At 38.3% G+C, this 19,843-nt stretch overlaps 4 protein-coding genes across 5 annotated transcripts; 2 read left to right on the top strand and 2 right to left on the bottom strand.

The window, feature by feature from the left end:
* The first annotated feature begins 366 nt into the window (after positions 1 to 366).
* LOC18012877 (DNA polymerase V) lies at positions 367 to 5,760 on the top strand. Of its 2 annotated transcripts, none has more exons than XM_024151201.1 (9): positions 367 to 487; positions 943 to 1,548; positions 1,662 to 1,787; positions 1,871 to 2,068; positions 2,147 to 2,374; positions 2,467 to 3,633; positions 3,738 to 4,028; positions 4,192 to 4,642; positions 4,738 to 5,760. In XM_024151201.1, exons 2-9 carry the CDS (start codon positions 961 to 963, stop codon positions 5,595 to 5,597), a joined length of 3,909 nt encoding a protein of 1,302 aa, XP_024006969.1. In that variant the 5' UTR covers positions 367 to 487; positions 943 to 960; the 3' UTR covers positions 5,598 to 5,760. The 2 variants fall into 2 exon arrangements, with proteins under 2 accessions (XP_024006969.1, XP_006394155.1); XM_006394093.2 differs by having other exon boundaries at positions 393 to 498.
* A 1,390-nt stretch (positions 5,761 to 7,150) lies between these two features.
* Positions 7,151 to 8,975, bottom strand: LOC18012895 (trithorax group protein osa). Its single transcript, XM_006394092.2, has one exon. The coding sequence runs from the start codon at positions 8,882 to 8,884 to the stop codon at positions 7,349 to 7,351; it is 1,536 nt and encodes a 511-aa protein (XP_006394154.1). The 5' UTR covers positions 8,885 to 8,975; the 3' UTR covers positions 7,151 to 7,348.
* A 1,703-nt stretch (positions 8,976 to 10,678) lies between these two features.
* Positions 10,679 to 16,206, top strand: LOC18012579 (fatty acid amide hydrolase). The gene is made up of 21 exons (XM_006394091.2): positions 10,679 to 10,912; positions 11,326 to 11,404; positions 11,494 to 11,603; positions 11,740 to 11,800; positions 11,949 to 12,139; positions 12,215 to 12,344; positions 12,485 to 12,562; positions 12,639 to 12,786; positions 12,968 to 13,080; positions 13,162 to 13,237; positions 13,527 to 13,598; positions 13,811 to 13,862; positions 14,162 to 14,242; positions 14,327 to 14,410; positions 14,501 to 14,604; positions 14,721 to 14,813; positions 15,079 to 15,147; positions 15,344 to 15,408; positions 15,543 to 15,604; positions 15,748 to 15,843; positions 15,947 to 16,206. The coding sequence occupies exons 2-21, from the start codon at positions 11,326 to 11,328 to the stop codon at positions 16,031 to 16,033; spliced, it is 1,851 nt and encodes a 616-aa protein (XP_006394153.1). The 5' UTR covers positions 10,679 to 10,912; the 3' UTR covers positions 16,034 to 16,206.
* Positions 16,207 to 16,369: 163 nt separating this feature from the next.
* On the bottom strand, positions 16,370 to 19,535 carry LOC18013192 (phosphoglycerate mutase-like protein 1). Its single transcript, XM_006394090.2, has 10 exons — positions 19,418 to 19,535; positions 18,878 to 18,946; positions 18,639 to 18,746; positions 18,470 to 18,549; positions 18,057 to 18,219; positions 17,685 to 17,759; positions 17,448 to 17,536; positions 17,060 to 17,179; positions 16,924 to 16,968; positions 16,370 to 16,640 (listed from the first exon to the last, which is right to left on the bottom strand). Exons 2-10 carry the CDS (start codon positions 18,935 to 18,937, stop codon positions 16,535 to 16,537), a joined length of 846 nt encoding a protein of 281 aa, XP_006394152.1. The 5' UTR covers positions 18,938 to 18,946; positions 19,418 to 19,535; the 3' UTR covers positions 16,370 to 16,534.
* Positions 19,536 to 19,843: the final 308 nt, after the last annotated feature.

Here is a 19,843-nt window from a genome sequence, read left to right as displayed (position 1 = left end):
ATGATTAAGCAAATGAGTGATTATTATGTTAGTAGGGGCCAACAAGAGAAAACTACAAATTTTTCTTGATGCTATGACGTAAAAATAAATTATGTTTTAGTTTATAAATGAGATGACTGTAAATAAAATAAGAAATTTAAAGAGTTGAAGGAATCCGTTTGTTGTTGACAGTATCTTCGTCTTGCATCCTAGAAGGATCGGCAATAAACTATAAATATATCTGTTTATGAGAACATTTATAAATGGTGATCAGTTTTAGAAGAGGCCCAAGTCCAGCAATGTAAGCCCAAATGAACCCAATAACCAAATTTGAACCACAGAATAATGTGGTTTTTGACCCACCCAGATCATATCGAGAGAGAAGGCAAAGGGTTTGGCGAGAAGGACGAGTGCTTTGGAAGGTATCGTCGAACCAAGCTTCGTTACCTCAAATCTTCGCATCCGGAGTCTGGCCAGTGTATCGATATTCAAACTCACAGAAGTTCAGGTGTTTAACCGGTACATGAAAAACTGGTTTTGTTTTTTCCCCTCAAATTTCTACCAAATCATATGCAACAGTTTTCTTTTCCCCTGCAAATTGACATCTACAAATATTTTAAATTGTTTTTAATCCGCTGTAGAAGAAAAAAAGATTAACATGTCTTATAACTTGTCTATTGCAATTTTGAATTTTATTACTGTATATGTTTATGGATTTGGAAATAATGGAACAATTCTGCCAAAATTCATCGCAAGTCCTAACCGGGAACCGGCCAGAAAATACTAATTTTTTTATTGGGACATGTATATTATTTACAGAGTTTGCTTCTAAACCCTAAACCCTTAGGTTTGGTTCCCAAATTACCAATTCCCAAATTTGTCGACTAGGGTTTTCTTTTGGTCTCATTCCTCCAATTTTGCCTCTCTTTAAGGGTTTTAATTTTTTTTTTTGTTTGAACAAAGCAAAAATCGGCGTTTCAAATGGGCAGTAAGAAGAGAAGTAGCGGCGATTCATCGGAGGATGTGGAGATGAACCATCCGGATTCGTTTATGAAGAAGAAGAAATCAAAGAGTGATAACATGAATGCTGATGATACTGGTGCGGCCGCGGCGGCGGCTCCTCCCGGCGCTGCGAGTTCCGGTAAGGACATGGAGAAGAAGAAGAAGAGGAAAGCTTCAGACAAAGAGAGAAAACGCGCAGCTCTCGAGAACGGTGGTGAAGCCTCGCGGCCCAACCCCGTGGTTACCGATTCCAACTCCAACGACCCTGAAGCGTCCCTTGCCGCCGCTTCTTCCTCTTCTTCCATAACTGGAAAGTTGCCGGAGTTACCACTTAACTATTTTAGGGATTTGGCTTCTTCTGATGCTTCTGTTAGAGAAGAAGCTGCTGCGTCGTTGGTGTCGAGGTTGCAAGAGATTCAGAAGCAATACGAGATGTTACCGGATAAGGAATCTGTTGATGGCGGATTGATGCTTGAAGCTGAGAAAAACGACGGTTTGGATAATTGTGCGCCACATGTGAGATACGCTCTACGCAGGCTAATTCGTGGAGTCTCTTCTTCAAGAGAGGTATCTCCTTCTTGTTCAGTTTTAATATCCAAAGATCTAACCTTCTTTTTAATTTTTCTAGAAAACACTGATTTTTTTTTTCTTTTTGGGGGTTGCTTATGTTTCGGCAACAGTGTGCAAGACAAGGATTTGCCTTGGGGTTAACATTACCTGTTAGCATAATTTCTAGCATTAATGTGGAATCGCTGCTGAAACTCATATCTGATTCTCTGTCGGTTTCTTCATCCATGAAGGGGCAAGTAAGTAGCAGTTTCATCCTTCGTTTTACTATGTGATTTTTGCTATAGAGACTCAAATGCTTTGATTTTGCAATTTGACACAGGATGTAAAGGAATGCCTATTGGGTCGGTTGTTTGCTTATGGTGCGCTAGCGCGATCTGGAAGACTAATTGAAGATTGGCAGTCTGATAAAGACTCTCAGATCATCAAAGAATTTACCGACGCTCTTATTGGTCTTGCTGCGAAAAAGCGTTACTTGCAGGAACCAGCTGTTCATGTTCTTCTAGACTTTGTTGAGAAGGTATAATAGGTTCATTCTTATGATACCATTTACCACTTGCTGTGAAGTCTTATATATTACCATCTTTCTTTTGTGCAGCTGCCTGCTGAAGCTGTCGTGACTCATGTTATGGAAGCTCCAGAGCTTCATAAATGGTTTGAACAAGCCACCCTCGTTGGAAACCCAGATGCTTTGCTCCTAGCGCTTAAACTCCATGAGAAGATTTCAGATGATCATCCTCTATTTAGCAAGCTACTACCAGTTCCTTTTAGTTCCGGGAAGTTTTTTTCTGCTGATCATCTCTCGGCCATTGGTAATTGCTTGAAGGTAAAGTACATGCCAATCTTTTTGCTATGGAGAATGGTTGAACATGTTAAGATTCTGTCATGTGATTGTGTTTTTGTTGTGGAAATTTCCAGGAATCTTCTTTCTGCCAGCCTCGTGTTCATAGCCTATGGTATGTTATTCGCGATATGCTGTTACCGGAAGCAGTTGTTCAAAGCGAAGATGCCACATCGGTTTCGAGTTCCTCGAAAAAGCAAAAGCGAAACCGCAAGTCCAACCCCGTTGAAGAAGAAGCCACAAATAACATCCGGAATTTCTGCGAAATTTTTATGGAAGGAACCCTACTTTCTTCATCTCATGATCGCAAACATTTGGCATTCGATATACTGCTTCTTCTTCTTCCAAAGCTTCCTGCAAGCTTCGTCCAACATGTTTTATCCTTCAAATTTGTTCAGTGCCTCATGGACATACTCTCCACAGAGGACTCTTGGTTGCATAAAGTTGCAAACCATTTTCTTGTGGAGTTAATGGATTGGGTTAAAGACGACGATACCAAGAGGGTGGCTGTTACAATGGCTCTTCAGAAACACAGTGAAGGAAGATTCGACAATATTACACGTACGAAAACTGTTAAAGATCTAGCTGCAGATTTTGAAACTGAAGATGGTTGCACGCTTTTTCTCCAGAACTTGATGAACTTGTTTGTGGATGAACAGCATGTTCCTGAGGAACCTTCAAGTATGAAATGGGCTTTAGAACCTTGCTCTCTGAACTCAGATCAGAGTCAAACAACAGATGATAATTCTGAGATTGGTTCAAACGAGGAGAAGGATTCGGTTGGGACAACTAGAAACTCAGATGTTCTGAAAAGCTGGGTCATTGAGTCTCTCCCTGGTATTTTAAAACATGCTAAATTGGCTCCTGAGGCGAAACTGCGAGTGCAAAAGCAGATTTTGAAATTTCTCGCTGTTCAAGGTCTGTTTCTGGCTTCTCTTGGCACTGAAGTTACATCATTTGAGTTGCAGGAGAAATTTAAGTGGCCGAAGACAGCTACTCCCACTGCTCTTTGCAAAATGTGCATCGAACAGCTTCAGCTCTTGCTGTCGAATTCTCAAAAAATTGAGAATCCACTATCTAAGGAAAATGGCTTGGAGCAGCCTGATGATCCTGTTTCGTACTTCATGAGATTCCTAAGCACGCTGCAGAACATTCCCTCTGTTTCTCTCTTCCGTTCCTTGAATGAAGCAGATGAAAAGGCTGTCAAAGAATTACAAGAAACAGAAAGTAAACTCTCAAAGGAGGTAAATTTTGTTACTCGCTTTGCTTGAATGCTACTGTAACTTGAAACCTTACTAAAGTAAATGTTGATGTGCTTCTGTGCTTGTGAAACCTTACTATTTGGCAGGAAAGGAATTGTGGATTATCTGCTGATGCAAATAAATATCATGCACTGAGGCACTTAGTCGTTCAGCTGTTGCTTCAAATACTCCTCCATCCGGGAGAGTTCTCGGAAGCTGCAAGTGAACTTTCAGTATGCTGCGACAAAGCTTTCAGTTCCTCTCTTGATCTTCTGAAAAGTGACGGCGAAGGTGAGGCAGACAATGAACAAGAACCAGCAGTCATGGATGTCCTCGTGGACACATTACTATCTCTCTCGCCACATTCTTCAGCTCCAATGCGATCTTCCATTGAGCAGGTAATAAGCTAGGCACAAGCCAAAATAATATTAAAAAGTCTCTTATACTTGAAGTTTCAGATCCTTAGTGCTAAAATGTGCTTCTCATTGATTCTTTGGTTCATTGTTTGCGATTGGCTTAACCGCAAGTTTTAATAGAAATTCACAACTCTGTCTCTTGTAGGTTTTCAAGTACTTCTGTAAAGATGTCACCACTGATGGGCTGCTGAGAATGTTACGGGTGATTAAGAAAGATCTAAAACCTGCCAGACATCAGGAGGACCAAGACTCTGAGGATCTTGATGATGATGACGAAGATTGTCTAGCTATTGAAGAGGAAGAAGATGAAGAAAACGAGGAAATGGGTGAAACCGGTGAGAGCGATGAGCACACTGATGATTCTGAAACAGTTACGGGCGTTGTCCCTATGGCTGTTGACAGGGAAGTCCCTGAAAACTCCGATGAAGATGATGATGGGATGGATGATGATGCAATGTTCCGCATGGACACTTACCTGGCGCAGATATTCAAGGAGAAGAGAAATCAAGCTGGTGGTGAAACTGCTCAGTCTCAGCTTGTTTTGTTCAAACTCCGTGTCCTTTCCCTTCTTGAGATCTACCTCAATGAAAACCCAGGTAAGTGCATCATAAGATAATGATTTGGCATGATGAAATGCACAATATTGGTCTCTACTGAGTTGTGCGCTGTGTTTCTGGTGATGTTCTAACAGGTAATCCTCAGGTTATGACAGTGTACTTAAACTTAGCTCAGGCACTTGTGAACCCAAGCACTGCAGAAAGTAGTCAGCAGCTTTTACAGCGGATATGGGGTATCATCCAGAAGAAGATTTTCAAGGCTAGAGAATTATTCAAGGATGAAAGTATCGAATCGCCTGCACTTGCTTCTTTGTTGGAGAAGAATCTTAAACTGGCGGCAAAACCATTCAAGAGTAAGAAGTCAGGGGTTAATCCTGCCAAGAAGAAGCAGTCAGCTGCGTGGAACCGACACAAAATGATCTCTAACTTTGCCCAGAACTCAACTTACTGGGTTCTGAAGATAATCGACTCGAGAAAATTCTCAGACACTGAACTGGAGAAGATCTTGGATGTGTTTCGGAATGTCCTTGTCCGGTACTTTGATACCAAGAAGTCTCAAATGAAGGTAGAGTTTCTTGAGGAAGTGTTTCGAAGGAGACCATGGATTGGACACCAATTGTTTGGATTTCTTCTGGACAAAAGTGGGAGTGCGAAGGTTGAATTCCGTAGAGTTGAAGCTCTTGATTTGATCACTGAAACTCTAAGATCATTGGTTCCTATAAGCGAGGAAACCCAAGAAGATTCGAAGAAAACAATGAAGACTCATCTGAAGAAACTGAGTCATTTAATTAAAGAGCTTGTTGCAAAGATGCCCGAGGAGAAGAAGCAAGCGAAGCGAGCTAAGGTGCGTAAATCTTGTGGCAAGATCTTTCGAATGGTCTCTTCTTTGAAACTCACCAAGTCTCTCCTCAAGGCTTTGGGACCAGAGGGTCAAACAGCTTGTGAAACTGCACTTGGTGATCTGTTCTTGAATCTCAAGAACACTGAGCATTAACACAAAGCCAAAACAAGAATCACCGGAGGCTGATCATCTGGTGAAAACCATCTTCCTTTTCTTGTTCTTGTTTTTCATATTTTTTTTTTTTTTATGAAGGAAACTTGTAGAATCTGAATTAAAGTTTGAACTGATTTTCCCAATTCATTGATTTTTAGTCTGATTTTCTACATCTCTGACGAAAAGATTTTCCATTTGTCACTTTGTCCTCCAGAGATGTTTGATTATGATAAATCAGTGGTTTTGTTTTCCATTTTTATTATTTTTATTCTTTCTGTTGGTTATATCTACCGTTTCAAAATATGTTAAAAAATACGGATTTCGAATGTTTCACGCTTATTTACTTCATAAGATATATGTTAAATATTCTTTGTTATTTGTACTCAGATATGAAAGATTGATGAGAAATTGTTTGAAGGAAAGAGTCTATAGAAGCAGAGACATTTGTTGAACAGACGTGTACTTTGTCGTTATATGAGTTGAGATGATGTAACTGGGAGATGAAGTTATACGATTGGTCTTTGATTGTTTTTTTGTGATATGGTATACTACAATTATAAGATTTTAGGATAGAAATCAAATTTGGTAATTCGTAAATTGGAATACATGCATAAACAGATAGTGAAGAGAAACCAATTCCGGCATTAGACTGAAGGAGAAAAAAAGATAAAAGTATGGCTGACATAGAGTCTAACTACATAGGCGCGTAACTAACTAACTATATGTTCTTTTAAATCTATTCTTTTGCTCGTTATTTCCGATTAAACTCTGGTAAGAGAAAGTAGTGGAATTTAAACTGAAACTCGTAATGAAGAATCAGGATCAAGGAATAATTCCTAAAAGCTTCTACGGGGCGAAGGTGGTTGTGGGAGGGGGCTTGCACCGGTGATGGTCTCTAATTATGACAGAAAGTCAAAGACATCCCCTCACATGTCAATGGACACCTGTTTTCTAGATATCTTAAATTTACATTGGTTTTGTTTTTTGATTGATATAATGCATTCAATAATGACAAATAATGATTGTCGTTTAGTGAAGAAATTTGGGATGATACAGCAAATGGGTTTACGACATGGCGATAAGTGAACTGAGTAAAGCTCTCTCTTCTTCCTAAGATTCTCAAAAGTTCAAAACTCGCAACCTAATTAAATCCTTTCACACAACACCTGTCCCTAAGATTGTTTGTTTTCGTGGACCATCCATTGTAAGAAAAAAATCGTATTTGAAATATCAAATATCTAATGTGGCAGATTTATGACGTGACATCCTCTAGTATTAACCATTTAAATAAAAATCCAATCATAACTATCATATACGAGAGCCTACATTTGTTTTTAATTTTTAAGAAATTGTTAAACATAATCCAATAATTAAGTTTCAAATGTTGATCTTCCACAAGAAAATGATTCATTACTTTACACCTGTTCTCAAAATTTGTAGTTCACAAGTCCAATCGAACAATTTTGATTTCAGATAACCGAATCTCGTTGACATAGGCAAAAAGAAAAAGGTAAAAGGCTGCACAGACACAGAAACTTAAGCTTAAAAAGATGCAAGCAAAGACCGGGTTCACATTATTTATAGAAATTGCAGAATCAAGAACATCATTCATAAGATTATAAAATGAAGAAAGAAACAAACATTATTTATCAGACACCAAAGTAATCACAGTTACACTATATATATATATATATGATGATGATGATGAATGATATAAACAATCATCTGATTTAACCATAATGATTACAACATCACACCGCCGAATCTGAATTCTGTGATGAAACTTTGGGTGCCATGTTCATAGCAACAAGCTTTCCGTCCGGTCCGGTTCTCAAATCGTTCATATTAGTCACAGGTACGCCAATTCCATGGTACTGTGGAGGTGGTGCCTCCGTATAGTACACTTGTTTCCCCATTCCTCCGGCGTAAGTCACCTGAGCATACGCTGTTGTATCGGGTAAACCGACGACTTGTCGCGGCGGTGGAACGGCGGAGTATTGCGGTGGAGGAGGACCGGAGGTAAAAGGTGGAGTTGGTTGTTGTACCTTTGTTCCTATCGGCGGCTGAGCCACGTTGTATGCTGCTTGTTGTTCCCTGTAAGTATCTGAAGCCATTCGCTGTGCCGGAGGATAGTAGCCGCCTTGTGCGGCCGCTGTTGGTCTCATGACGCCTTGCGGTGGTGGCGGTGGCGCGTGGTATACAGCTCCGGGATGTGGAGTTGGAGATGGAGATGGAATCATGTATACTGGTTGCTCCGGTAAGCCTAATCCCGGTGCGGCTGTTGGAAATACGCCTGCTTGGTTGTTATTGTTGTGGTTTCCTTGCCAGAAGCTCATCGGAGGAGCTTGTGGATTGGTTTGAGGAATCGTCGGCTGATTTTGGGCGTACGGCGGAGAAAAGTAACCTCCTCCTGATTCCACTAAACCGTCTTCACTCTTCCTCCGGTATATAGCTTCCTGTTGTTGAAGTAATTGATGTTGCTGTTCCTGATCCCTAATTTGCATCCTCTGAAATTCCTGCATCTGTTGTCTTTGAATTTCCGCCGGGTTTACGCCGCCGTGATCCGGTTGTACCACCCGCCGCGGATCGTTGAATAAAGGAGGTTCGAGCACCGCCGGTACAGGTAATTTCACTTCAAGCGGCGGTTGCGGGCCTTGCGGCGGTGGCGGAGCTGCAACTTTCTCCGATCCAAACAGGAAATCCGCAGTATTCGGAGGAGCTGTTACGGATTTCTCGGATTCGGGTCGGGTGCGAACCGTATTCAGCGCCTCGACGAAACGATCTCGATCCGATTGAGTCGAACCTTCTGAACCAAATCCGGCGGAAGCGGAAGAAGAAGCCGGAAAGAGGAACAGACGCATCCTCGCGGGCTTAGAGGACATACGAAGTAAGCGATCGTACTCGTGCATCATGTGCTCCAAGTCGTCATCGTTGGTAACGGAGATCAAAGCGTCTAGGTCTTCGCCTGGGAGCTGGTACTTAAACAAAACGTCTCCGGCACCATCGCCGCACACGGCGGAGAGCTTCGAAGCTAAGACTGGGAATCTAATCCCGCGATCGACAGAGAGAATCTTCGTCTCGCCGTTTACGTAGGTAAGCTGGTTATCGTGAGGCCGGGGTTGAATCTTGCCGCCATAGCTGCACATGAACTTCACCTTGTAGCTCTGTGGCTGCTGCTGGTGGTGGTTCTGATCATCCCATGGCGGCGGGTTGTCGAAATCGATTTCGCGAGATCTCGGCGAAGAGTCGGTCGAATCTGGATAAGAGTTGTACGAGAATTTCTCCATCTCGCGAAATTAAGTGAGTGAGTGACTCTAATTGTGTTTTTTTTTTGTTGGGCTTAATTCATGATCATGAGTGAGAGAATTTAGAAAGAAAATGAGAAGACTGATATGGTTTTTATTATCATGGCGAAACGGTGATGGTGTTGGAAAATGTTAACGTGACAGGACGTTGTACGTGAACTTATTGCTCTATTCCACGTGTCCTGTCAGATTTCTGAGTTCATGGCTGTGATGAGATTTTGTAACGGCCTGTGCCTTTAGCTGAATCTCTCCACGGATTAATATGACTTTTGGGAACAGTCCTATGGTTGGGCCAATTAGTGTTTGATACTTCGACGTTGAAGAAGGCCAGCTTTTACATGTGTTTTTTTTTTTAAGTCAAGCACTAAGTACCCTTTTTCTTGTCAACAAGTAGTTCAGCACTAATTTAAGGTTCAATTTTCTAAGTGATAAAATTCAAAGTTTAAAAAGAAGATGTTTTAGAAAGAAAATAATTGGGTTTTAGTCGATCTTTAGCTCGATTAGTCTTAGATTTGTTTTTGGTTGAGGTTATTAGATATATTTTTTTTATATTGTTGTTGGAGTAAGTTTTTAGTTGCATTATATTTGTTTCGATATCGATGCTTCTAGTTGATTAGGATTTATTTCCGTTTTCTGAAATATAAAAAACACCTCAAATCGGAAAATAAACGAACAACAATTATTAAATCGTATAGTCTTAACACTTTTCATGTTATCTATAAGATAATTGTTCTTCATCTTTTTCTTGTCAACATCTAAAAAATAATTGTAAAATTATTAATACCGAATTTAATGTTTAAACATCTAAGGGGATAAAAATTAACATCCACTCAACAAAAGAAAATATCTTAACATTGTCACTGTATATTCACCGTCTCATTTGTTTGTTCTTATTTATACCATAGTTTATTGCCAACTTGCACCTTATTATAAGTGGTTAAATTGTTGTAATTATTCTAACTTATATCAGACGTATTTCACCAGCATGCCTATGGTGTAATCATGATGGCAGAAAAAACAAAATTTATATTGTTGAATAACGTAATAAACATTGTTATAAACTTCATATTCACTATATACACACAAAACATGACTGCAAGACTTGATAATTAGTTAGTATATCTCCAATGCAATACTATGTAGTATGTACACTGTTCATGTGAATTGAATGTTTAATATTTTATTTGTGGAAAGAAATGTTTAGTATTTTTTCGACCATATGTACACTAATGTCTCGTTTAAATAATCCATATGACCAGAAGTTAAAACTGTAATTCATATATGTCGGGCCGGTACGATGTTGCTCGATCAGTCGGACGTCAAGTCGTGCCTCGTGGTCTTTGGTTGATTAGGTCAACCAACCAAATAATGGTAGACAGATACATTTAATACAATACCAATTCATGTTCAGCCAAAGTCAACAGTTACTAGATAATTACATTATTTGATTTCTTAAATGATAATTGAGCATAGTCATGAGTCAAATAAGTAACAGCCTCTTCTATGATTCTTTTAGGACTAGTTTTTCTTGATGTAATATTGGAACATCTTAACGAATCGAATAAACCAATAAAAAAAAACGAATCGGTTTTATTTGCAAATTATACCAAATTGAACCAAATTCTGTGTTTCAACTATTAAACCAAAATCAAATAAAACAAGAATTCCTACAAATATGGAGGTGTGAACAACAATTTAGGGGAGGGGGTCAAAACTATATAAATTCCTTTTATATAGGGACTGGAGGTATAGAAATAACAACCATAGGGGCAAAATTATATATTTGATATGGTAAGAGGACCGTTTCATAAATTTGAGGATATCGTTGGAATAGTTCAGCAATCGAAACAATTTCAGTATACTGTACTTAAATTAATTGAATTACAAAATCGGTAAAATCGACCATTCAAGTTTCCAACAACTTCACCGCTCATCCGCACGGCTTCTTCAAATCTGCGTCGAAGCAAGTTGGAAAGCTTCATTGACGCCGATTCGGATCAACGTTCTCAGGTTCCTCTTTTACTCTGCAATCTGAATCTTCAATTACCATCTTTCGTTTCGCTTGTGATTCTGGTTTCCGAATCTGCTGCAGGAGGTTATTGTTTTTTGTTTTTGTTTTTTTTTTTCTTTTTCGCGCCGATATTTTTTTCTTCTGTGCCTGTCGGAATCTTCATCAGTTTCATCGCCGTCATTTTTTTTTGTTTCCTGCTAATTTGTTCTGATTCTTAAATTTGTGATTCTTACGCTACGGGAATAAACTCCTTAACAATGACTCATCGATTTTTATTTGATTTTTGTGTTTGTGGTTTGGCTAGTTTTTGTAAATTTATTCAGTGCTTAGCTTATAGAACAGTGACGTGTGATCTATTAGATCAATCCAACTTAATGTCTTTTACTTTTCTTGCTTGGTACTTTGTATGTAGATGCATAAGTATCAGGTCATGAAACCGGCACGTGAGGTTGATGTTTCTGGGGTCAAGTATAAAGAAGAAGATATCAAAGGTTCGATTATACGATGCACTTTCCTGCGTTTGCCTGATCATGGATTTTAACGTTAGCTCTTAAGAATGAGTTGTGTGCTTTTTTTGCAGCCCCTCATTTGACTGGCTTTTTGTTCAAGTTGTTCGTTAAGATGCTTGAAGCGCCGCTTATAGGTTCATCGATTGTTGATTCACTGAAGAAGAATAATGGCATGACCGAGGTCTTTTTTTTTATCAAACTGACTTTATTTTCATTTGCCTTTATTACTGTTCTTCAGGGTTGTTGATGGTCAATACTCTTACATTTTTTTATTATTGATGACATAGTTATGTGCTTCTCCGTGTTGTGACTTGCAGATTTTTCGCAACACAGTTATACCAGAAGAGCCCATGTTTAGACCGGAGTTCCCACCTCAAAGTATATTCTTCTACTTTGGCCTTTGTTATCTTACAGTTCGTTTATCATTGACATGCTTTATACTTAGATGGAGAATTGTGTTAGCTTACTTCAATTGGTAATCATTACGTTAACCTATATAATATCTGTGGGTATCATTTTGAACTAGAATCGGAGCTTGATGTTGTCATCGTTGGCGAAGATGAGAGCCCTATAGACAGATTGGAAACAGCCTTGAAGTGTCTTCCTCAATATGATCCTTCTCGTAGCTTCCACGCAGATCCAAGGTCATCCTTCCGGTACTGGAAGATACGTGATTATGCATATGCTTATAGATCTAAGCTGACAACTCCATCTCAGGTTAGTTATCTTACTTTTCAGTTTCTTACTCTCTTTATTCTGGTACAAACAAAGAATCTTGTTGCTGATTGCTAGGTAGCAGAACAAATAATCTCAATCATAGGGGAGTTTAAGTATGACAAGTCTCCAACACCATTTTTGATTAGCTTTGATGCCAGTGAAGTCAGAAAGCAAGCTCAAGCTTCTACAAAGAGGTTTGAAGAAGGTAATTATGCAGAATCCGAGATCTGTTTGTAGTCCGAGGTTCAGATATCACTGAGGCAGCTATTTTTCAGATGCTTCAAGTGTCAGCTTTAGTGAGATTTTAGAGATCTGTATTGATCATGCTGGGTGTGAGCTGTGTAGGAAATCCAATATCCGTTTTAGATGGAATTTTTGTAACAATCAAGGACGATATTGATTGTTTACCCCATACCACAAAGGGTGAGTATGTCATTCTCATATTTCATCTAAAACATTTTCAGATACAACAGACCTGTCATAGCGTTTTTCATTATAGGTGGAACGACATGGCTACACGAAGATCGTTCCGTGGAGAAGGATTCAGTTGTTGTTTCAAGACTTCGAAGTTGTGGTGCAATCTTACTTGGCAAGGCAAATATGCATGAGTTAGGCATGGGGACCACAGGGAACAATTCTAATTACGGGTAAGCAACTCACCAGAGAACAAATCTTATTTGCATGAAAAATGCTATTTGTTTTGCGGGAGATATAACACTGTTTTGTTACTTGATATGTATCACTTCATTGTGTTTCTTGCATCTTTTATTTTCTCTAATTTTTCATGTATTTGCTTTTTGGTTTTCTTTCTGGTATACTGCATTGCAGAACGACAAGAAACCCACACGCACATGAAAGGTATACAGGCGGATCTTCCTCGGGTTCAGCAGCTATTGTTGCCTCTGGACTATGCTCAGCTGCTCTAGGAACAGATGGTGGAGGTATCGAAGTTCTTTTGATTTTTTTGATCTGACATATGATCTGCATAGCATAGTATGTTTTAGTCGTGTCTGGAACTGCAGGCTCTGTTCGCATCCCTGCATCACTGTGCGGTATAACGGGACTAAAAACAACATATGGTCGGACAGATATGACAGGGTAAGATGTAAGAGAATCAGGATTCCTAAACAGAAAACCCTTATTGGGTGTTAACATTTTGACCTACTAATATATCCTTCGTCGGTGCTCTAAAAGTTTAGATATTAGTGAATAGTTGTACCAGCAAGTCAACTTGTTAGATTTTGTTGCTTGTATGGCCAGACTTATTTGCTGCAGTGGATAATTATTGGCACATTGATTAGAAAAAGGATCTAGTTGGCATGATCAAACAAAATCTGAACTTATGTGTATGGCATGATTTCTGTTTTAACCACTATCATCTCTACAGATCATTATGTGAAGGGGGAACAGTGGAAATAATTGGTCCACTTGCTTCATCTCTGGAAGATGCCCTTTTGGTGTAAGTTTTTCTTTGTTGAGCCTAGTGAATGACCAGAATGTTTCAATCTTTCAATCCTGACATCTTTGTAAAGCAGCCAACAATAGTGAGTGGTAGTGCAACAGAAAAAAAATAACGAAAACTGTTTAAAGCAAAACACACAAAATCTGGATTTTGATCTTCGGATAAACCTGGATTTTGGCTAATCATATCAGGATTTGCTTGTTTCTCAGGTATGCAGCAATCTTGGGTTCTTCATCTGCTGATAGGCTTAATTTGAACCCGGTAACCGTTTCCAGCCATAACATATTCTAGACAGCACTCTATATAAATTTAATGAAATGTGACAGATAGTCGTTTTTAGAAGTGTCTCATTATACGCATATTCTGTTCCCAGGAAGACATGATGTTCTCTATTAATTTTTGAGCCACAGGGATTTCAGAGAAAAAAATGATCTAAATAGTAAAATAAAGTCTCACTTCTAAATGTGATGGTCATTGTGTGCCATGTATTCAATTGATGATCATGGAAAATATTCTTGCAATATGTTCCCGCATGATTTGGTCTTGAAATTACTCTGTAGACGCCACCCTGTTTTCCGAAGTTATTGTCTCACAATGGAGGCAATGCTATAGGATCTCTACGGCTAGGGAAATATACAGCGGTGAATTTCTATCCTTGCTAGTCTATCTGAGTTTGACTTTGTTAGTTCATTTGTATTTATATTGCATTGTTTTTATCTGTGCAGTGGTTTAATGATGTTAGTTCAAGTGACATCTCTGACAAATGCGAAGACATCCTTAAGCTTCTATCAAAGAATCATGGTTGCGATGTAAGTTGATCATTTGAATAGGTTTCTCTCATTGTACAGGTTCGCTATTAATATATTTTTTCAGTTACAATTTCTATGTTACTATTGCAGGTAGTAGAAATAGTGGTTCCAGAATTGGGAGAGATGCGCGCAGCTCATGTTGTATCGATCGGCTCTGCAACACTGTGTTCTCTTACTCCTTACTGTGAGGCTGGGTATGTCTTTAAGCTTTTTATGATTTCAGTAGCCGTGAACCTCTAAATACCTATTTAGATTATACAACAAATTAGAACTTTGGTCTAACCATTCTCTCCATTGTCTTACGTCTCAGGAAAAATTCAAAATTATCTTATGATACTCGCACCAGCTTTGCGATTTTCCGGTCATTCTCTGCTTCAGACTATATCGCTGCTCAATGTCTTAGGTAAATGACGGTTTTGACTTCAATCCCAGGAGTGTAAGTTTTTGCATGCCTAAGGAGTGAAGTTGCCAAAGCCTGATTTAAATTTTAGCAGATATCACATATGAATTTCCCACAAAATCACATGCTCTGACCAGAAAACTCGTCAAGAGTGTGTATCTGTATATAAAGTCTGATTTCTGGCAGGTAAAATGCTAGGACTTATTATTTATGAGCAGATGATTGACAATATAGAGGCTGCTCGCTTCTACAAAATTATTTGTTGCAGGCGAAGATTAATGGAGTATCACATGGATATCTTCAAAAACGTTGATGTTATTGTGACCCCTACAACCGCGTACGTAAAATATTCCATGAACAGAGAACTCCTTTGATATTAAACCTTTTTCGTTCCCGAAGCACCACCAATGTGTAATCTAGCGATAGTAAAGATTAACGAACATTTGCTTCCAATGTCTAAAAATACATAACTTCTATGTGACTGCTTAAATTTCGTCTTACTTTGTTGGTGAAACGTTGTCTTGTACAAACAGTATGACAGCCCCTGTGATACCTCCTGATGCTCTCAAAAATGGAGAAACCAATTTTCAAGTGACAGGTTTGTCAAATAGAAACTCCCAACTTTTTCACTTTTGGTGTTACTTTCTGTGTCCTATTCAGGTAGTCAGGTGTAACCAAAAATACACATCAGAGTCTTCAGCTTCTGAAAATGGGATTGCTTCTTTTTTTCAGCTTATTTAATGCGTTTTGTTCTAGCTGCAAATCTCTTGGGCTTCCCGGCCATATCTATCCCCGTAAGCGATTTCGTATATATTTATTAAAGTCTCTAAGTAGTACATATCAACCAAACTTGTACCTGTCATATTCGTCTACTTATTTCAGTCTTGCAGAAGTCATTTCAGCGTTCTAATAAACATATGGGAAAAAAAAACCGCAGGTTGGGTATGATAAGGAAGGGCTTCCAATAGGACTACAAATAATGGGAAGACCTTGGGCCGAAGCTACCGTCCTTGGTTTAGCTGCTGCAGTTGAGGTACTCTCTCTCTCTCCCTCGATGATGTGCTTTTGGGCTCTCTTCTTTATTTTTCTCGGGTCTAAAATCTTTCACGGATCTTGTATCAATTGTGGTATTTTAGGAACTGGCTCCAATTACCAAGAAACCTGCTGTTTTTCACGATGTTCTCAAGACAAATAGAATCCATACGGACTTGCCGGAGAACTGAAAAGGCAGAGATTTCCTCTGAATGGGATTATTTATCTGTCGTGTTTATTTTCAGGTTAATCTTACATTTATAAGACTAGAAGCAGTAAGTGGTGTTGTAGTCTTGTAGATAAAACAAATCGCCGGTTTACTATGAAGTATATTTATAATAAAAAGAGAGATACAGTATATTTCTTTCATGTGTATTGGTTTTGTTCAAGTTGATAGTTGCGTTTGTACGAGGGTTTAAGTGTGAAATATGTATTTTCAAAACAAACAGAAGATGACAACAGTTCTACTTTTTAATATTCCCATCATTTTTGACAAAAACACAGCATCTACGTTAGTAACAATCTTATTACTCATGCTCAATTCAGTAAAGATAAATCAAGTTTGTCACGAAGTGTCATTAAGATCTTTTAACTCAGTATTAAGACTAATAAGAGAGTTGCATACAACAATAGAAGAGGTTTGTGTATGGATAAATAGAAAGTTTGAAGACAATGTAAAAGGTTTTAATGAATCATTCAGCTTTGATGTTATCCTCTACAACAGCATCACTTGGAAGATCAATCCCCTTTGGAATCTTCCCTGGATAATCAGTCACTGAAATGTCCGATCCCAACATACTGTGAATTTTAAACATGAAAAACATTAGACTATATTAGGTTAGTTCTCCAAAGCCATACAATAAAAATCGATGTTGCAAATGCGTTTATACATCAAAAATGTTAGTTTACATTCAAGGAAGCCGTCGTTTTTGTATCTTTTTCATTCTACTCAAAACACTTTTGTAAATTGTCAAAGATTTCAAGTTAAGGATGTTCCAAAAACAAAAACCTAAAATGTTGTGGTTTTTTTTTTTAGTGTATGAAGCTCATGGTATGAAAAATGAATGAAGAAACTCCAAACCTTTTATCAACGATGACCATTGAACGTAGCTCGCAATTCGCAAAGCTGCAAATCAAATACAAATCATAAACGCAATAGAATAAGATTTCCTCACTTGGGCTTATCAAAATTTCCTCACGAAAGGTTTGGAGCTTACTGGCTGCAAATTTCCTTCTTAACATCTGGATGACACTCATTTTGTAGTGCATTCAATGTGTGAAACAAGAAACCACTGTGTGTCACAATCGCTATCTCTTTTTCTTTCCTTGTCCATAGCCTACAAATCCAAAACCAGCCATCAAACTCTGTTCTGATAAAAGACTAATGTAGATCACTCACATTCTACACGGAACGATAGTACATTGAAATATACAAAAAGCTTCTTCAATCAGAGATTGATAGATCAATTGATGCCAACTTCTACTTATCAAACTAATAATGTCGAGGAAGATAAGAGGATGCTTTTTCCAGTTTCAAGTTCTGCACTATCTATTCTTTTACTAGATCTTATGCTGGATTTAGGTTAGGTATAAAAGAGAAAGTACCAGTTCAGGAACTTCTTCCCTCTAGCTGCAAGTTCTTCAATTGTTTCTCTAACATCAGCCTTCCATAACTTGTCTTCGTCGCTTTCTATCTGAACGAAAATTTCAATGAGTCATTATTTGATGCACATATAAGTCACTTGGTGGAGCCGTACGCTGCTAATAGTTTAATTGAGCGACCAGAAGATTACAAGTCATAATCAATGCCAGGCACATCTAAGACTCTCAATTTTTACTTGCCAGTGAAAAGTCAACTGCCGGGAAAAGAAACTGATAGTCGCTGATACTTCTTCTCTGATCGCATGGATGCACTCCCTGTGTCCAGAAAAAATAAAACACAAAGGTGAAAACTTGATGTTGTTAAGCATAATTATAGATCTTCTTTCCTTTTTATCTAAGATTGTTGTCAATAACAACAGCTATGTTTTATAGATATTAGAAAACAGTGGATGTTTCATGGTCACTCCAAGTGGCGAATAAAAATTAAATATTTATTGCAAAACCTGCTTTTACATGAAATATATCCGCGATAATTGTGAAGATGGATAAATGAAATTCTGTACAATTCAGTTTCTCTCTAGGCTAAGTATGTATTACACTGGAAAGACATACCAAATGTTCTCTGCAGGACTCCTCTGTAATAATTGGTGGGCAGTTTAAGCTCGATATAGCTGCACGGCTGCTATTTCCTGCATTTGCTACCATTAGAGGTAGTACATCGCTCATATCTGTGTAGCCCTCTCCACCAAAAACACCAACAGCAGTTTGCATTGTTCTACATATAAAACAAAAAACATGGTTAACAATTTAACGTCTAAAAACGGAGTTTATGTTCAAGATAGAAAAAAATCTGCATTCTTCTATGTAAATTATACAGATGAATTCCAGGACACAAGTCTAATAGGAACTTAAATAACACAATGGTAACCAATAAGTCTAACTAGGAAGACCAAGTAGGCAAACAGCCGCATAATAAAACCTATGATAGGCCATAAGATCTTTGCAATAACACATGTCTTAAGTACCTCATCAGTGGAGACGAGATGACCAATTCAATCTTCTTGTGAAGTCCACTAGAATGAACATGCTTACGCAAACTATCAACCTGTCACCAAGAGAAACTACTATTCACAGTGAACTGAAATTGAAGTGTTAGATCTGTTGACCATCTACTAAAGAGGTCTTTCTTCGTACCTGTTGCCACCCAAGTTGGGTCAACTCTGCATCAAAGTACTCATGAGACATGTAAGCCTTATAGTTCTTTTCCCCATCAACATTGTGAATCCCTTGAGCATGTCTCACCTGAAGAAAAGTAGTAGTCAATATCATGCCCCAAATTTCTAACCCAAAACCTTAGAGGCTACAATGATATTTGTCTTGAATCTTTCAAAACCGTAGATTTCAGCTCAAATGAATAGATAAACACCACTCACTAGGTAGATGGTTTTGCAGCGGTGCAATGGGTACAAACCTATACCAGCACCAGTCTCCATTTCTGCAAACTGATTCAAACATTGATCTCAAATCAGATGAAAAAGATGAAAATTTTCTGCATTAGCAAGGAAAAATTGCAAGCAAATGCACACTGTTCTTCTATAACTAAAGTTTCGTTCTTTCAGACAAAATCCGAATCAGAGACCTAAAGGGTATCATCAAGTAACTTTGTACAGAAAAACAAAATTGAACTAACAGAAGGGAAAGATAAAACACGCACTCAAATCCAAAAGAATCACTCAAACCATCAAAGACAAGATTTTCACAGATGACAAAAGCCGATGAGATCTTGTGGCTAAACAGAGAAATGAACTAAATCTAACGCCCAAAATCACACAAGTGAAGAAGAATACGCGTGAAAATGCAGGCGATTGTGATTACAATATAACCCAGAAAAGTAAGCGACTTTGACACAACTACTCATTCACATAGATGCCGTGAATATACATATTCATATATGCACACATATGTTGACTTACAGGAGATTCGTGGAGATAAACCAAAGGAGGCAGAGGAGAGAAGATGGGAATGAAGTAGGAGAAGGAGAAATGGATTAGTAGATGATTAAATTTTTGATTAGTTTAGTAATAATTAATTGATTTGACCTCAATTGTATCCTTTAATTGTTTTGGAGCCATGCAATGGACCAATGGAAACGATTAAAAAAAAGGAAGTTTCTACAAAAATGGTAATTTTGCTAACCACGTATTCAAACCATCTGGGTCCGCTTCTTATGATTAACCAAGCCAAGCCAAGCCAAAACAAAACTCTATGGGAACCAAAATTGTATTTTACATATGAACCATCCATTATTATTATCCACATCTCTATCCAAGTAATTTCAATTTTCCCTTCATAATATTTTTCTTTTTTTCTTAATTCAACCAATTCATTAAGTTTTGTAT

The sequence above is a fragment of the Eutrema salsugineum genome, unplaced genomic scaffold, assembly GCF_000478725.1.
Source record: "Eutrema salsugineum unplaced genomic scaffold, Eutsalg1_0 scaffold_6, whole genome shotgun sequence".
In the NCBI taxonomy this organism is placed as follows: domain Eukaryota; kingdom Viridiplantae; phylum Streptophyta; class Magnoliopsida; order Brassicales; family Brassicaceae; genus Eutrema; species Eutrema salsugineum.
The sequence above is the reverse complement of the archived record's forward strand: the minus strand, read 5'-3'. Positions and strand labels throughout refer to the sequence as shown.

Bases quoted from the DNA above. Each gene is read 5' to 3' on its own strand.
- LOC18012877 (XM_024151201.1), top strand. From the start codon at position 961: ATGGGCAGTAAGAAGAGAAGTAGCGGCGATTCATCGGAGGATGTGGAG. The intron at 2,069-2,146 runs GTATAATAGGTT...TCTTTTGTGCAG, and splicing joins TTCTAGACTTTGTTGAGAAG to CTGCCTGCTGAAGCTGTCGT. The intron at 4,029-4,191 runs GTAATAAGCTAG...TGTCTCTTGTAG, and splicing joins TGCGATCTTCCATTGAGCAG to GTTTTCAAGTACTTCTGTAA.
- LOC18012895 (XM_006394092.2), bottom strand. From the start codon at position 8,884: ATGGAGAAATTCTCGTACAACTCTTATCCAGATTCGACCGACTCTTCG.
- LOC18012579 (XM_006394091.2), top strand. From the start codon at position 11,326: ATGCATAAGTATCAGGTCATGAAACCGGCACGTGAGGTTGATGTTTCT. The intron at 12,140-12,214 runs GTTAGTTATCTT...GCTGATTGCTAG, and splicing joins AGCTGACAACTCCATCTCAG to GTAGCAGAACAAATAATCTC. The intron at 14,605-14,720 runs GTATGTCTTTAA...CTTACGTCTCAG, and splicing joins ACTCCTTACTGTGAGGCTGG to GAAAAATTCAAAATTATCTT.
- LOC18013192 (XM_006394090.2), bottom strand. From the start codon at position 18,937: ATGGAGACTGGTGCTGGTATAGGTTTGTACCCATTGCACCGCTGCAAA. The intron at 18,550-18,638 runs GTACGAAGAAAG...TCTTGGTGACAG, and splicing joins CCCAACTTGGGTGGCAACAG to GTTGATAGTTTGCGTAAGCA. The intron at 17,180-17,447 runs GTACTTTCTCTT...TTGGATTTGTAG, and splicing joins GGGAAGAAGTTCCTGAACTG to GCTATGGACAAGGAAAGAAA.